Source organism: Montipora foliosa, chromosome 6, assembly GCF_036669935.1.
Source record: "Montipora foliosa isolate CH-2021 chromosome 6, ASM3666993v2, whole genome shotgun sequence".
In the NCBI taxonomy this organism is placed as follows: Eukaryota; Metazoa; Cnidaria; class Anthozoa; order Scleractinia; family Acroporidae; genus Montipora; species Montipora foliosa.
In genome coordinates, this window is record NC_090874.1 from 6,616,480 (window position 1) to 6,633,979 (window position 17,500).

The 17,500-nt window shown below is 39.5% G+C and overlaps 1 protein-coding gene across 1 annotated transcript in view; it reads right to left on the reverse strand.

Moving 5' to 3' along the window:
• The window catches only part of LOC138006510 (dehydrogenase/reductase SDR family member 7-like), a 10,475-nt gene extending 2,262 nt beyond the window's left edge, over window positions 1-8,213 (reverse strand). The window contains exons 1-5 of the mRNA XM_068852876.1: window positions 7,851-8,213; window positions 5,324-5,448; window positions 3,775-3,967; window positions 2,447-2,493; window positions 1-44 (exon numbers count right to left, since the gene is read on the reverse strand). The exon at window positions 1-44 is cut by the window's left edge and continues 76 nt beyond it. Coding sequence (XP_068708977.1) covers window positions 1-44; window positions 2,447-2,493; window positions 3,775-3,967; window positions 5,324-5,448; window positions 7,851-8,121 — 680 coding nt within the window. The 5' untranslated portion in view covers window positions 8,122-8,213. The remainder of the gene's footprint in view (window positions 45-2,446; window positions 2,494-3,774; window positions 3,968-5,323; window positions 5,449-7,850) is intronic.
• Window positions 8,214-17,500: the final 9,287 nt, after the last annotated feature.

A 17,500-nucleotide genomic window follows, 5' to 3' on the forward strand; every position in this document is an offset into this window, starting at 1 on the left:
ATGTTGTGCTCTCCCAATTCCAGCCGAGCAGTATCAAAGAATCCCTAGTGAAGTGAATATCTATTTTACATTTTTTTTACATACAGCATATGCTTAAACAGGTACATGCATATTTATGTGATGACAAGGATTTATTAAGGTGGCCTATCCTCTGGCTGCTTTTTTTGTAGCGTGCGTGCAGAGGTCTCCTATTTCCTTGCTGCACGCGGAAAAGGGACGTCTGCGTAACGCCATCCCATTATTCCGTGTCTCCAACATTTCCTGTTACTGAATGAACATTCACGTAGAACCGACGAGATCTAACCTCGCCTCTGCAATGTTGAATTCGAAAATAACATTAAAGGCCGCGCGCGGTTGTGGGATACGGCGTTAAAATTTTTCTTCCCAGTCCTTCGAATAGGCCTAATTCACGATAGCCGCCATGTTGGTTTTCAAATTGTCATGCAAATTAGCCATGTGTTATGCTGGGGGGCAAACATTGAAAAAAAGGCAAATTGCGGAAAATCGGCTCGTCGAAATATTAAAATAACATTGCTAAAAGTACATTTTAGAATTAAGATATAAGTAACTTTTATAATAATTTTATATCTTTAGATTGCCTTTGACATTTTGACTTTCTACTTTGTTATCTGCTCATTTTTCACTAAAAAAAAACATCGACGTAACTTGTGTGATCATTCTATTTTACTACGTTGGTGATAAGCATTCAGTGAATGTGAAACAAATCATCTGTGTGATGTTCGTTATAACCTCTCGAACCTGTGTTGTTTGCCCCCTCACAAGTGACGGTGTAGCTAATTTGCATGATAATAGCAGATCCAACATGGCGGACATCGTGAATAAGGTCTATTACGTCATCAGATCACCTGGTAGGTATGTGTGGTCGAAATATGTTAATGAAAGGCCCTTTTAAATACCTAAATTACAGATTTCCCTACCCTTTCATATACTTCGATTTGTGAAATCCCTTCCCTTTCATATACCTGAAGCGTAAAAAAGGTACCCCTTTCGGGGGGACCTCGGGACGGAGCCTCTCCGAATTATTTTTTTGTTAGTACCCCTCCCCCCCCCTCCCGGTACAGACACTTGACATTACAGTATAAGCTATTTTCCCCTTTCTTCGCCGAACGATCAAGGCTCGCTCCTTTCTTCAACACCTGTCAAAAACGTCCCCACAGATCGCGTAATCCTGAACGTTTCCCCTGTTAGAGCGATCATATGTCATATGATCAAGATTCGGCAAATGAAAATAAAACTGTTGTGCAAGTTAAGGTCCAGTGGCTGAGCAAGATGAAAGTAAGCACGCTGCCGATCAAAAACAACATCGGCGACGATTGGAATATTCGCACAATAAATCAAAGATTTGCCATATGCAGTCGGAAGGCTTGCATACACATTTTTTCCATCACATACAGCCTTTAGACATTCCTACTGCCCGGGAAAAAGCGATGAGATTTTAAACACTTCGCAAACATGCTCGATAGCAGCACGAAAATCCACCATTTCCTCACACTGTAGGTTCTGGTCGGCGGGGCAAATTTCCCTTTCGTAAACGGTCGTTGCCATTTCTCAGAAGGGTCGTTGCCATTTGAAACGGTCGATGCCATTTATAACGGTCGACTACACACTTCACTTCAAAGAAAATTAAAAGAAACAAACTAAGAAAAAATATTAACAAAAATTAAGACAAAAAGGGAAAAAAACATTTATAAAAGAAAAACTAGATGGAAAAAAAGAGTCCGAAAATGTCAAAACTCGAACTCGGGTTCTTAGCCCTCACCCTAAACAGAACCCTAACCCGAACCCTAACTCATATGACCAGCGAGACACAACTCCCAGTAACCGCAACCTTTTGAGTTCTTAGACCTAATGAGTGTAATTCAGAGCTAAAAAATGGCATCGACCGTTTCAAATGGCAACGACCGTTCTGAGAAATGGAAACGACCGTTTACGAAAGGGAAATAGGCGTCGGCGGGCATTCTTTCATAATTTATGCAAAATTGATCCCAGGAGCAAAGAACTGCTACGCATGCGCAGGAAAATCGCGACCCGAAAAAAAAATCATATCCAAATCCTATACTTTGTTCTTCGAACAAAATGATAATTTATGATTAATAACCTTTTCTCTTAGGCAAAAGATACTAAATATTGATGTTACAGCACTTTGTTTCCATTAACTCAATTTTGTAATAAGGGCCTTGCACTTTGCACTCTGGCCATACATTGAACAGGAAATATGTTGAACATGGTATCTCTCCAGCAACTCATTAAGCAAACTGTGTATTACGATTTTCTACTCAATTTATAAAGACACTTCAAACATTCCGTTCTATCATTTCACCCTGAACTCACCCTGAATGCCCACCAAGGCATTCATTTTCCCAACAATATTATCAATTATTATTATTGTCAAAACGATACTACTCTCTCTAGTTCTTTCACTCACGTGCAACGCAAATTTGCTGGCTGAATAGGTGGATGCGATAGGGCTACCTGTCAAGAAAAGTTTGAAATGCATGTACTCAACCATTAAGTTTTTCCTTACAATGTTTTCGCCCCGGCTAAACCTATGCTTTGTGTCAGACTAACACAACAACCATAACACGTCACAATTGTTCTAAAAAAATGCTGTTATGGAAAATTTTCACAAAAATTTGATTGCTTTACATATAGTTCCTCTGGTTTTACGTTATTCTTTAGTAAGAGTGGAGGTTTCCCTTAAGTCTCATCAGTTGTACTTTCAACTGCCAATGTTTTGCTCAATAGCAAAACCAATTGGAAAGCCTTAAAATGGTGTAGTACCGCAGATAGCTGGCACCATGTGGGAAGACCAGAACTTGGTTATCCAAGATATAGCGCTATCCACTGGACAAAGCACTATCCAGCAGATATAGCTATCAAAACTGATTGAGTTAACCACATAATAATAAAATTTATGGTGATTTGTCTCGTGGAAAACACCATTCACCTTTTAAATGGCCAAGACCAGCTGTTACATAACTTCACAATTGGAACATTTTAAACATGCTCTGAATCCACTCCAGAAACTTTTTTGCGCTTCACAGAGAGTGTTTTCCTTAGTGTGGAAATAACTTTCCAGGAAGTAAAACTGGGGCCACTGAGATCATTTTTTTAGATTTAAAAATTAAGGATAGAAAAAATAGGGCATTTTTATAAGGCTATTTTATTGCCATGGTAACCTTTAATGTGATGTTAATGAGTGTACCTTGTTAAGCAATAATAATTGCTGGTGTTTCATTATTTGGGTACCATAATATTGTCGTTACCTAAAACAGTGTTGTAGAATTAATCCATCTAATGAGGCATTCCCCTCCAAATTGTTGAAACTGGTTTGAGCCACTTTCATTCTAGGAAAAGGTGTTTATTATATGGACGGGAGCGTTTTACCGGGAACTGAGATACTCATAGAATCAATATGACCACTACACCCAGGAACCAAAACAGCGTATTTTTCGTATGTATAAACACAAGTGGTCATATTGAGCAATGACATCACGATTCCCGCCTTTTTTGTTAATTAAGCGTGTATACAGTATCTATTGTCTATACCATAAAAAGAAAAGAATAATAATAATTATTATTACATGTTAGTTCTTGTGGCAAGAACAATATCTCACTCATTCATCTCACTCATTCATGATATTGTTCTTGTCATTCAAACATACAAATTCATATCTTCTTGCCACCATGTAACATCCTCTCTATATATACCTGGACCACTTTATGCATAAGACTCAGTTACTCAATAATTACCGAACTTTCCTGAACCACTGCTCACAACAACAATGTTTCCTTCCTGTTGCTGTATCATGTATGGGAGAACTGCCTTTGTCAAAGAGATGGTCCCAACAAGGTTAAGATCTAAAAGTGCTCTGTCTACCTCAAGAGGTGTTTCCTTGATCCAGGAGAATTGTCCTCTGGCTGCATTATTGACCAAAATATCAACCTAGATGGGAAATAAAGATAATGTTAAAAATCTATACCAATTTTACTTTGAAATGACAATGCATACAACAGTGTTTCGTTGAAAAATAATTTATTTGAACTCACCATGGAATAAGAGTAGCCAGGCAGAGATATCCGAGCATGAGTACAACTGTTACTACATGTACCACATATCACATGGAGTTTCCATTCCTGAGCATGCTCAGTTTGCAAATGAAAAGTTTTTCATATGAAAACTCCAGCTGATAATGATAATTTATGGTAAACACCCGCAGATGAGCCGCACCCAGAGTTTAGCAGCTCAGATTTTGGGAACAAAGTGTTTTCGAAACAAAGCAAAAAAGACCCAAAGTCAAGTCTTTAGAAGTCTTCTTCATCCACTGTTCATCGAACGTAAACTCACTATACAATCATTGAAATGGGAAATACTTAGAAGTCTCGGCTGGTATTAATTACAGGTCATTGTTTTACCAATACAGAAAGCATCTTAAACATTCATAACCTTACATGTAGGTTAGCTTTTATGAATGAACAATGACATGTGACCTGTGACCTGTAAAAAATACCAGCTGTCAGTGTTACCCACAATTTTGTAGCACTTTGACTGATCTTTTTCTGGGATTTGTTGACAGGAATTTGTTCATTCAACACAGTTCTTCCATAGATTTTTGCATTACAACAAGAACATTCATAGCTTAGTAACCAGGAGGCATTAGATTGGATGCGAAGATGGAAAACTGGACACCAGGAGCAGCCTGTTTCAAATGTTCCTGCAGATAAGCCGCACCCCTAGCTTATTTCTAGCAATGATTTTTGGGAAAAAGGAGGGGCTTAACTGCGGATGCTTATGGTACCCACAAAGGACAGACAAATTTCCACCATATACAATGCTTCTTAATAACCCTTGCCAATAGTGTGTTGGTTCTTAAACGTCAACCACATTTTATATACATGGATGTGCTGTGAGGCAGGGTCAAGATTTCAATAAATAATAATTATCATTCGATGCATTTTTCCTCCCTTTTCATTGGCCGAGAGCCCACCACGTGACCTGCAAATAAGCTCTCAGAAAAGGATTCAATTGTTAGGAATTGTGAAAAACAAACTCAGTCATCGAATTATAAAACAATTATTGAACTCGGCTATTGCAAAATATCATGATTTTTCTGTCTTGCAGATAAATCATTGCCCCAACCTTCAGCTTCGGCAAATAATTGATCTGGTCACCACTGATAATCATGATATTTTGCTCAACCTCACCCAAAAGTTGTTATTAAACGTTATGTGCCGCATTCCACAATCTTTTAACAAGATGAATTCATTTTGCCCAGAAACCGAGATTGTCAAGTTGAGTTACCTTTCCAAAATGCTTGATGACATCAATAGTAAGGTTTCCATGTGTGTCAAACTGCAACAAGTCCAGAGGAAGGACAAGGATATCTTGATCTTTTTGAAATGATGGATGAAGAGCACTGGAAATATCTGTAAATTAAAACAATATACACAAATAATTATTGTTATAATAAGTAAAACCACTGCTCAGTGCTTTTAGTGCAAAACAGTACACAGTGTTGCCTTGCTTTTCCTCTGCAAGAACGATAAGGGAATAAAAGCACGAATAATAAGGGGTGCTCCGTATGGTCTTCAGATCCTACTGTAACAACTCCTTCATTTGAATCTCCAGATCTTGTATTTGATACACTGTAACTTGTTCTTCAGTGTAACAATTTAATGTGTTCCACTACAAATGGATGGTCATGACCATGAGCATGGGCTCTTCAGTTTGATTCACCAGTCATCATCATCATCATCATCATCATCATCATCATCATCGTAAGATATAAAGAAATAGACAGTCGAAAGACTGCAGGTGTTAACTTTTTTCACAAAGTCAGTGGTCAATCACAGAGTAACAATTCTTAATATCACTAATCATCACAATGGGTCAGTAAACAATATTGCTTGCTTTCTGAGGGAAGGACTGTGTGGTTTAGAAATACAATGTATGTGCAAGATCTACCGGTATGTAGTGTTTGTTTGTTTTTAGCTATGAATAATTTCCATTTAGCTATGAAAGCTGCAAAATAATGCATCTCTCCTGTGTCCTACAGTGCATGTATATATACATGTATATAGGTCTAGGATTGTAGCATAGTTTCTGGTTCAACGACTGTCTTGTCAACAAATTTTAACTTGATTCTGGTCTATGATATAAAATTTTAAATTCAATGCATCTTCCATAACTTGTATTATTATACAGCCCAATGTTTCTTGCACAGACATCATTGTTAAAATATTCTAGCCATGAGGAGCCAAAGGCCAACGGCAATGGTTTGAGCTTGAGCGATTCAACCCAATGATTGCTTGAAAATGTCAGGACTGAACTTAATTTAATTTACTTTCTTACTTCATTACTTACTTAAAAGAGGCGACGAAATTATGTCTAGGGGCTAACACGAAAACCTACTGGTTTATTCAGTTCCTAGGCTCAAACATTTAATTAATAAAAAATGTAATTATGATTATTCTATCTATTTATTTGTTTGTTTTCAACTTTAAATTGTACATTAACTACGAACTGAGCAAATAAAATTATATTCTATTGTCACTGATGCTATTGCAACAGTTGACACAAAAATGGGGTAAGGTTTCATTTTTGAGAAATAAGCACACTGGGTGTGTTTGTATGGGTTGACTGCGTGTTGCCATCGTAAGATAATACCACACAATATTGAGATCATTTTGTAAAGCAATGACTGTTGTTTCACATGGCACCACAACATTGCTATTTCGAGATTCAGGGTGTTAGAGTCAGTTTGTATATATAGGACAGTTTCTTGAAAGACTTTAGCACTACCAAAGGGAATCCTTCATTTTCTGTCTTCCCTTTAAAAACCTTTGCACCAAGTTAGTTTTAGGTTACTTCGCCCAACATAACAGTCTATTAACCCAATGACCCCTGGGATTGAGAATTAATAGAATTAGCTCTGTCTAACGCCAGATGATTGTTCTCGTCAACAGGGAGGGTTCAGGAGTCAATGGGTTTTAAAGGCTAAATACATTAACACTTCAAAGGTTTCACTTTACTTTTAACAAACTTAATTACATTGATGGCATCCACATAGATCTTAGAGTAACAGTTATTGCATTGTCTGGAGCAAGCACGTGCTATCTCATGGGATCCCTCCCCATAGTAACAAGGTGGATTTTGCAATTATTATTGTTTTCAAAGGAGGAGCTGGATAAGAGTCTAGATTTATCAACAATATACCAAATTGGCTAACTCAAAGTTGTACCCAATTCAAATCTCCCGTGGTTAGGATTCTTTGGGTGCTTTCCAGTAAGCCAAAATTTCCGCAAATTTCGGGCTTACGTCAAATGGAAAGGTTCGTTTCGGTCCGGTCCAACCGTAACGTCCCGTTCCATTTACAAAGATACTCGTTGCCAGTCGCATTTCACTGTGATGTATCTGAAATTTCGGTCGAAACGTAAATGGGACGCTTCGGTCCGGTTGGAAATTGACTTTTGATGAAAAATGTCTCGGACCTGATCGTCAAGCATAATGTATTGTATTTGCATTACATTAAGGATTCACATATGGAAACACCTGGTTCAAAATCTTTCATTCCCAACGGGTTTGAATATATTTGGTATAACATTGTGTCAGTCGATTTAGTCTTACAAATGCATGCAATAACAGGCCATTCTTTGTTGTTTTTTAGTATTACTCTGGGTGCCAAAGGAAGCTTTCGCTCCTATCGCCCCCAAGCTAGCGTTCTTTTCCCTGGGTCCACGAGGCGTATGACGCTGCGAAAAATATAAGCCGCGATCGTACGTGACATGAATAAATGATACGAATTCATGTATGATGCAAAGCTTCTTACCGACGCATTTTTGCTTAACTCTTTCCAATTCATCTTTCCTCCTTGCTGAAAGCACCAGTTTGCAGCCAGATTTCGCCAGTTCGTAAGCCAAATATTCTCCGATTCCGCTTGAAGCGCCCGTTATCCAAACCACTTTCCCTTGCAAGGCAACAGTGGCATTCTTGCCAAACATTTCGTAAAACATCAGTAGAAAATCGGCATCCTGGTATTTTGCAAGTAAGAAACACAGGAGAGGCAAGACTACAGCCAAAATCAATAGGGAACGACGCATCGCTTCGCTTGTAATTGGCAGTATAAACACCAAAAGACGAAGTTTAGACTGGCGTGACTGGTGTGAGGGGGTATGTGGACGGACCGGGCGCGTCCGTTGAGATCACCTAGCAATTTCAGTACTCAAGCGTAACCAATTAGATATGCGATTTGAAGTGCATTCAAAGGGAACAATCGAAGTGACACCCTCTCTCATTACTGTATCTTCTGTAAAAAAAAACTTTTAAACCTGTAGAAATGAAGATATCTAGTGGAACAACAGTCAGATAACCTAAAAGAAAGGTGAAAATTTGTGAATATGAAAATATTAACCTGCGATCAGGCCCATTTTTAGCTTCGCCCATATGTTCTCTTAAGGCCTGGCCAAACGCTCGCAACATTTCAACGCAACATCTTGCAACATTGTTGGGAACAACATGTTGCGTACGTTTGGCCACCCTGTTGCGATATGTTGCGTGCGTTTGGCCAGTCCATTCAACACATGTCGCAACATCATACAACAATGTTGCGTTGAAATGTTGCGAGCGTTTGGCCAGGCCTTAAATTATGTCGTCGCTCGCTAAAATTGGGCCTGACCAAAAGTCTCTCAAGAATTCCAGACGGTCGGCCAAATTTTGGCCGACCAAACTCGTGATCTGATTGGCTGTTGAAACGTCGGAAGTGAAAATGCCATCGTGATTGCATGGAGCTCTCGCGAACTCCTCGAGACTAATCCGCCATAAGTGTACGAAAAAATTTGCTGCCTTTTGTTCTTACAAAGACATGGACGGTGCAACTTGATTTTATTTGTATAAATGGAGATATACCATCTGGAACATCTCATAACTTGTCCAGAATCGGGTTTGAATCTCTGGAAAGAGTGAAATTAGCGATTCCGTTGTCGAGCTCTGTGGCCATGTGGTTGAAAGTACTTTGGCAGAAACTTCCCTGATGTTTTGAAAGCTAAATAGCTGGTTCTTTCAAATGGCAATGAAAGCCGATGCATATTGGTTTCCTGGATGAGACAAAGGACATATATATCAAAACGAGGAGAGGAGCAATTGCAGAATACACGGCCCACCAAATGTCCTACTTAAAAAAGCTGCCAACGCGGTCCGCAGTCTCGAAGTCGATGAATGCAAAATGTTAAAGGGCAAGCACTAAAATGAACTGCCACCGCGGTCCACAGTCCCGTAGTCGTTGAATGCAAAATGTTAAAGGGCAAGCACTAAAATGAACTGCCACCGCAGTCCGCAGTCCCGTAGTCGTTGAATGAAAACTGTTTAAGGGCAACCACTAAATGAACTGCCACCGCGGTCCGCAGTCCCGTAGTCGATGCCTTGTCCCCAGGGTCTCTCTCTGAGCACCGCAGTCCCGTAGTAGTTGAATGAAAATTGTTCAAGGGCAAGATGATCTCGTGAAAAGTGTAGTTAACCGAACCGCAACGTGAAAGCTAAAATTTTACGAGAGTGCTTAGGCCTAATCACTGAAACGGGCGCTTAGGCTTAAATTAATCAGTAAAAGAGTGCTTTCTTCTTCACACGATCTCGTGAAAAGTGTAGTGAACCGAACCGCAAAATGAAAGCTAAAATTTTACGAGAATGCTTAGGCCTAATCACTGAAGCGAGCGCTTAGGCTTAATAAGTAAACGACTGCTTTCTTGTTCAGACGATCGTGCTTAGGCTTAATCAGTAAACGACCGCTTTCTTCTTCACACGAGCTCATGAAAAGTGTAGTTAACCGAACCGCAAAATAAAAGCTAAGAGTGCTTAGACCCAATCACTGAAACGAGTGCTTAGGCTTAATCAGTAAACAAATTCTCTCTTCTTCACACGATCTCGTGAAAAGTGTAGTTAACGGAACAGCAAAATGAAAGCTAAGGAGCGATTGCAGAATACCCGGTTTAGGAACAGAATTATGAATGTCATTTTCTGTCCCATGCCACTGCGGACAAGCAGCATTGTTAAACACCACTGCGGGACCGCGGTGGCAGCTTTTTTAAGTAGGACATTCAGGACATTTGGTGGGCTGGGTATTCTGCAATTTAGCTCACGGTTTGTTTGCACAATTTGGAGTCAAGATTGCTTCATAATATTTCCAGTTGATTTCACTCTCGCTCCAGAGAGACCAATTGTACAAATATAAAAGAAATTTTGCGAGTCCATCTTACTGTTCGTACTCCATCAAAAGATTAACGGTCAAATTTATCCGATGATGATTTTACTGCGCGCAACTTCTAGAAATACACTGCAACTGAATTAAGATATTACCCGAAAAAATCACCAAAGAAACCTTCATGGGCAAACACGTTAAAGGAATAATGTATTTCTCCTTTTTTTTTTCTTTAAAAATCTATTGCCAAACCGTCCAACGACAAAATGCTAGGTTATCTCAATTACAAATTAAGATGTCAAGCTTAAAAGATTGCATATTCAGTGAAGTTCGGAGGAAGAATTGCGCCGGCCTTTGCCGCAATATAGTCGTCGAAAAGGTACAGAAAGTAACATTCCCCATGCTGTAAATGTGTTTCTCTCAAAGTAAAGCCAACGGTAACTTTCGAATTCGTTTATAATACTCCTCCCACTGTAATCAACTCTGGTCAAAACAAAATACCGTGAATCTGCTGTCCACGCGTGTATTGGTGTAATGGAAGTAAATTTGATTGGCCGATGAAGGACATGTCAATCAATCAAAAAAAGTGGGCGGAAGGAATATCGAAGAGGAATTTGTTCAGGCTCTATTTTTCGTTTCGCCAACTCCACATTACGTACCACGCGAAACTAAAATAGAGCCTGATCGCAGGTTATGAAAATATGTGCAGTTCGTAGACTGACTATTTAAAGAACCTTGCAATCTGATTGGTTCTTGGCGCTTTACTGTGCATGTGGGAAAAACGCGCCAAGAACCAATTACGCTGTAAGATTTTTTACCGTACTCTCTTGCAAGAGAAAATAAATTAAACTTCTTCGCATTTTTTGACACTTTTGTTTGATACAACTCGATGCACTGATGATTTTTTAACAAAGAGTTTCAAGAGCCAAAAGGTGACAAAGGTCAGATCAGAAGTGCTCCGTTGCGTGACGACACTAGGTTGGTTAAGTTAAAACAGGAAAAATACTCGTGCTGAACGTTTTTCACCCAATTTTAGGTTTTCATGACAACTTGTCAGCCTATAACAATGAACCATTCATTTTCTATTTTGCTTTAAAACCGTTCGTACTTATCCGGTTACAAGATAGTTCGCCCTTATTGTACAACGTGAGCAAGACGGAGTAACGCGAAATAACTTGAGATAGCGCTACGGTTATGTTTTGGAGTGACGCTTTCGTTGATGTTGCCATTAAATTCCCTTAAAAACGCCTGCGACGGAGACTACTATTGGGTCGGTGCGGATTTCTACAAAACTCGGCCTTGCTGCCCAATTTAAACAAAAACCAGCATTCAGTGGAATTCTTTTCAGTCCAATTACTCATTACTGTTTCAAATTGGGCCGACATGGAGTCATGTTACGCATTCAATTCCCACCCTGGTCAGAGTTTTTCTCTGTCCTTGTGTGGGCCCATTTCCATTAGTAGGGCTAACGCTCACATGGTTCATATGGGGTACAAAACTAGCACTTCACATTACACTCTAATCAGTTAAGTCCATTATCAGTATAGCCGCCTATTCATCCACAAGTCAGTGAAGTCTGCCAATCATATAGAAAGCTACATAATCATTGCTTACTGCTTTAAAATTCGCTGCCAATTCTCATCCATATTACATTCCTTGGTATTTGATTGGTTGTCAGATTTGTTTGTAAAACATACGATGTGCAAGCTTCGCCCCGGCAATATTTACTTTGTGGACTTGAGACTTCATAACAAATTCATTGCGTTCGACATTAGTAGCGCAACGCAATTTCTAATCATGGGTATCCTGTGCATAGGGTGGTGAACTTTAACAATTTTCGTTTTTCGTTCGTCTGCCATCTTGAATTACGTTGGGGTTCTAGGGTATTCTAATTGAAAAACACTATTTACATTGTAAATGAACGCTATTACATACAGCCTAACGAAGGCATAAATTCCCAAATCGCTAGTGACATGGGCATGCTCTTCTCATATTACTGCTGTGTCTTGGGCATCCCTCAGGTATGCCCGGATTCGTAGCGTTTTGGGCATCCCCTCCAATAACTATCAGTATTTCGCAGGAAAATTGAAAATCGTTTTTCGGATGAATTCCGCAAAATATAGAAACCTTCTCCTGTCACGGTGAAAAAGCAGGCTTATCCCGAAAGCTTTACAAAGCAAGAGAAAACGATTTTGTGAAGATATGCGAGAATAACTCAGAATTACGCCCTTTTTAAACGTCGCATTGTTCATGTGCCGAATCTCATGCAAATGAGCGAAAACAATAGATTTTTCTCATTTGCATTAGATTCGGCACATGTTAAATGCGACGTTTAAAACGGGCCTTAGATTCCTTGGTTTACGAGTGCAGACATTGCTGAAATGGATGCTCTTTCGCTGAACTCTTGGGCGTCCAAATTCGTTTTTATCCTCTGGACGCTGATGATAAAAGGTACTGCGAAAGTTTTTCGTTGAATATACGGAAAATTTAAAATGCATTGTGTGCGGGTAGTTTAAAGTGGTACTACGATCAAAACTCACTTCCTTTTTTTCTTCATATTTTGAGAGTGTGTTTACTTAACACCTGCCTGACAAAATTTTGAGCTTTGATTTTCATCCAAAGCTATTTACTTTGAGTGTAAGTTTTGGATTTCAAAGCCCGCTATTACTCACGTTCAAAACTGACCGACTGGACCTCAGAGGGTTGGGTCTAGCAAAACGTGACGTCATTCACTCAATTCACCACTTGCAGAAATCCCATAATACACCTCTTTTACCCCCCCCCCCCCCCAAAAAAAAAAAAATCTGCATAGGCATTGTTTTCGACTTCTCTTGGGACATTTTCATGTCCCAGGAGAAATTGCAAACAATGGTTATGCAAAAGTTTTGGGGGGTAATAGAGGTGTATTATGGGATTGTACAAGTAGTGAATAGCTTAAAGAACCTTACTCACCCACTTTACATTGAGCGCCTTTGTTGTTCTTGTTATCCGGGAATTTGGAGCGTCTACTTCCATTTATGGTCATATATAGGCCTTGGCGGATTGTGCTAGCATATTTTTTAGCATAATTGGAGCAAAAAAGCAAAATTTTTTAAACGAGCACTGCCACGGCCTAATTAGCAAATCTTAGCACTTTTTGGAGCGTAAATTCATAAAATTTAGTAAATATGGTGTATTTTCTACACAAATAAATTAAATGTTGGTAGTATGTTCTTGCAATGAGTGTTTTAGCTACGCTAATAGTAGTATTGACTTTGTTCTGACATGCTTAGTTACTAGGCCTCTTTTGGCGAATTCTGCGTGCGCGATTAACCTTTTGGAGGAGCCTGGTACCCTGGTTTCCCATCCGGCTTCACGTGGGGATTGTGTAAGCTAGCACAACTGCCATAGACCTTATTCATAAATGGCGGTCACATTTATAATTCTTTTGTCCACTTGCAAATTAGCCTACCATGCCTCATTTTAGAGCAAGAATTCTTTTTAATTCACTGTGTAGTATCGAGGCTTGGTAGGCTAATTTGCACTTCGACAAAAGAATTATAAATTGACCGCCATTTATGAATAAGGTCTATACGACTCCAACATTTGGTGTCGTTATAGACCACTTCGGCTAACTCAATGTTGTACCCAATTCAAATCTTTTGGGAATAAAACGTTTTGTTCCGCGTATTTCCAAATCATTTAAATGTGAATGCTTCATTGCCATGCAAATTCATCATGACACAAAGAATCTTAACCCCGAGAGATTCAACCCATTCTCTACTTTGAATTTACGATTATCGTTAATTCTTAATTTGCTCTGAATTTACTATTATCGTTAATTTAGAACACTGACAGCTTGATATTGATTATGGGAAATGGTCATATATTTTTTAAAAGACAGCCCAATTAAGTGAATGGACGTAGGACTCGAACCTGGGAATGTTCATTATTAACCCGTCACCTAACCACTTGACACCGCTAGCTGCTCAGGAACAATATTTTCAACGCTATTTGATAATGTTGTATCATCACTCGGCAACAAACAACATTAAACACTGCAAAATATCGGTTTCCAAGCTCTACGACAAAGCTAAACATTTTAAAATCAAAGCATTGGCTTAAATTATTAATCTAGCTTAGGCGGTTAGGCCTAATAATTTTTCAGCAGCGATATTCTATGAGAGACTTAGATAAATGTGTTTGAGGGTGTCTTGATCTTCAGTGGTGAAATGGAAAGAAGCGGTTCCTATGCGCCCTATTAATAAGTCTAATATATGCCGTTTTCCGCTAATGACGTCGAACTCTTGCTTTCAAATTTTATTTAGATATGTTCAAAGGCCTAAAACTTTTCCGATTTCTTTTCTTGTTTGAAGCCTTTGTACATTTCTGAATAAATTTTAAAAGCACGAGTTTGACGTCATTAGCGGAAAACGGCATATATTAGACTTATTGAAAGGGTGTATAGAATAGAAGCTCCGCGTTCGAATCCACTCCACGGATATGACTTTTTGTTTCCTTATTTTCTCTGCTACCACAAGTCCTGGGACACAGTGTTCTAAATTAACGATAATAGTAAATTCAATGCAAATTAGGAATTAACGATAATCGTTAATTTAGAGAGGAGATCATGTTGAGAGATTTGAATTGGGTACAACATTGAGTTAGCCGAATTGGTCTATTGCGCGCCTATATGTACAGAATCTACCTCATTTTGTGAGCATAATTTCGGAAATCAGGAGCATAATTTGGGAATTCTGGCATAATTTTGGCATAATTTGGCAAAATTTCGAGCACTGCTAGTAGCATAATATGCCACTTTTAAGAGCACAATCCGCCAAGCCCTAGTCATATATGGGCAAGGATCGTTGAGTTATTTTTGCACTCGAGAGAAAAAATAAGACAATTTTGTCAGGGAAGTAAAAAACACTTCTAAGATCCTCAAAGAGGATTATCCATTTCGATCTGAAAAACAGCAGAATACCTTGCTCAGTTCGAGAGCTTTTCAATGAAGCGTGGAGCTACGTCTACAGTGAATTCAAGAGCGAAATACAGTTTCTACGCGTGGTACTTAGTTGTTTGAACTTAATAATAAGCGGGCAACCCTCGTTCATTTTATACCCAAGCAATTCGCAATGGAAACAAAAAGGCAAGATGGCTTAAGTCGCTGCTTGCCCGGTTCTTGGTAAATAATGCAAGCGGTTAGCGATAAGTGAATATAAAGTAAACTAAAGATACTTTCGTGTGGTGCGCGCAATACACAGTTGTAGGGACGCATACAAAACATGGACCCCAGGTCCATGGACCACCACTGTGGACCCGCTCCATGGACTACCCCTGTGGACCACCCTCATTTTGCAAAGTCACAAGCAGAAAAATGTTTAGACCAAGGAGAGAAGCAATCCTCACAATTTAAGGAGGAGCCCGTGACGTGGAGTGAACATTGCCCCCATTCTAAGATTGTGTCACAGAATTTTTGTAGACCAATCTATTTTTAGACTAAATTTCCCGCAAAAGACAAAGACAGTTCCCGTTCGGTGACGCTATAACGTCAAAATAGTTTCTTGAGATTAGTCATCGATCGTGCTGCTGCGGGTCCCAGTCTCATTCGCGGGAAATTCAATCCAAACATAAATCGCCCGTGACATTGTGTGTGGGTTCGCCCCCAGGACTGGGCTACTGATTTAAACGATTGTCTCTTGACACCTATATTACCTATTTTGTGGCTCCATAGTAATTCGTTTTTAACCCGTGCTTCAAATATACATTGAGCGAGTCCTTCACCATGAATGAATGAATGAATGAATGAATGAATGAATGAATGAATGAAGGAAGGAAGGAAGGAAGGAAGGAATAAATAGTTGACCACTTCACTTTTAGGGTCAATGAACAACACTGTGTGGGACTTTGCCAGACTGCTTTTTTTATGGCATAAATGTCAGCCATGCAGTTTACATTTTTGATCAACTGAATAACAAGTAGTTTTACGCAGGTTCCCCCAGGTGTCCTCTTCGTGAACACCGTGCGGATTGTTTAACAGCCCACGCAAGTGATGTGAGACGGGGAATACGGTTTATCGTCCTTATCATAGAAGACTAAAAAGTATGAGTGTTAGTCCCTGAGTGTTAGTCCCACCGGGGATTTGATCCCGCGACCTTCCGCACGGAAGTCCGATGCTCAACCAACTGAGCCGGCCGGTCAGCTGAGTGTGGCATAAGACATGCCAGGTCAAAAAGGCATGCTAAGGCCTCAAGAGGAGGACGTATGCAAAATATGACCTGCTCCCAACTGAGTGGTTTCATTGCTCGGTTGGTGGAGCATTGCACCGGCATCGCAGAGGTCGTGGGTCCAAATCCCGTTGGATCCGCCTTAATTTTTCAGGTGTCTGTAAGAGACAATTGCTTAAATTGTCCAGACAAGTGCTAGAATCACTTCTCTCTTCGTTCGCGCTAATTGTTTGTGCGCAACGTAACTGCGCAGGTAACGCGACTGTAATATGTCACGCATTACTTCGAGCATTAGTGAAGTTGAGGTTTGAAAACCTTTGCAGAAACCGTGGACGATAAGTCTTGCACAGCGTTGGATAAGAGGAGATCGTGATCAGTCAAAATTGATTAAAAATATTTAGGAAAGTCAAGTAGACTACTGCACGACTGATGTTCGCGTTGTTTTTATCAGTCGTGCACTAGTCTACCTTTCATCCCTTCAACGATCAATCCTTTCTTGGGTTCCAGTCGTTCCCCGACAGGTCACGCAAAAACGTGACAAACGAAATTTTCCAAGAGCTTCGTAAAATCACATCGATTTTACTCCCTTGGATCATCGGTGACCCCTATTTTTTTAATCATGAATCACTTACTCTACTTACTATCTACAAAATATGATAAAATGAAAAAAATCTCACCGTAATAAGTTATCTTTTTTTTAAATTTTCTTTCCTCGTGCCATCGAATTCCGGTAGTGGTTGCAACGGATAGAGGTTACGAAAACGCTCGTCCAGGATGAACTCTACTGTTTACGACATCCCTAGCGGCATAAAATTATCTTAAAATCCCACCCCTAAAAACCTATGCACGGAAACCTTCACTCTAACAGTTTAGTTTTAGGATTTTCGATGGATGAGCAGATGAGGCTACCTTTCGTTATTATGACGGATTTATCGAAATTAAAGCATTTTTCCACTGCCATTTTCTCCAAAACAAAGTCGGTGACCCCCAATTTTTTTTATATTTTTGGATTAAGTACTTTATGACCTAACTCTTGGCGAGAAATGAAGAAAATCTCACCGTAGGAAGATTTTGGCGCGAACG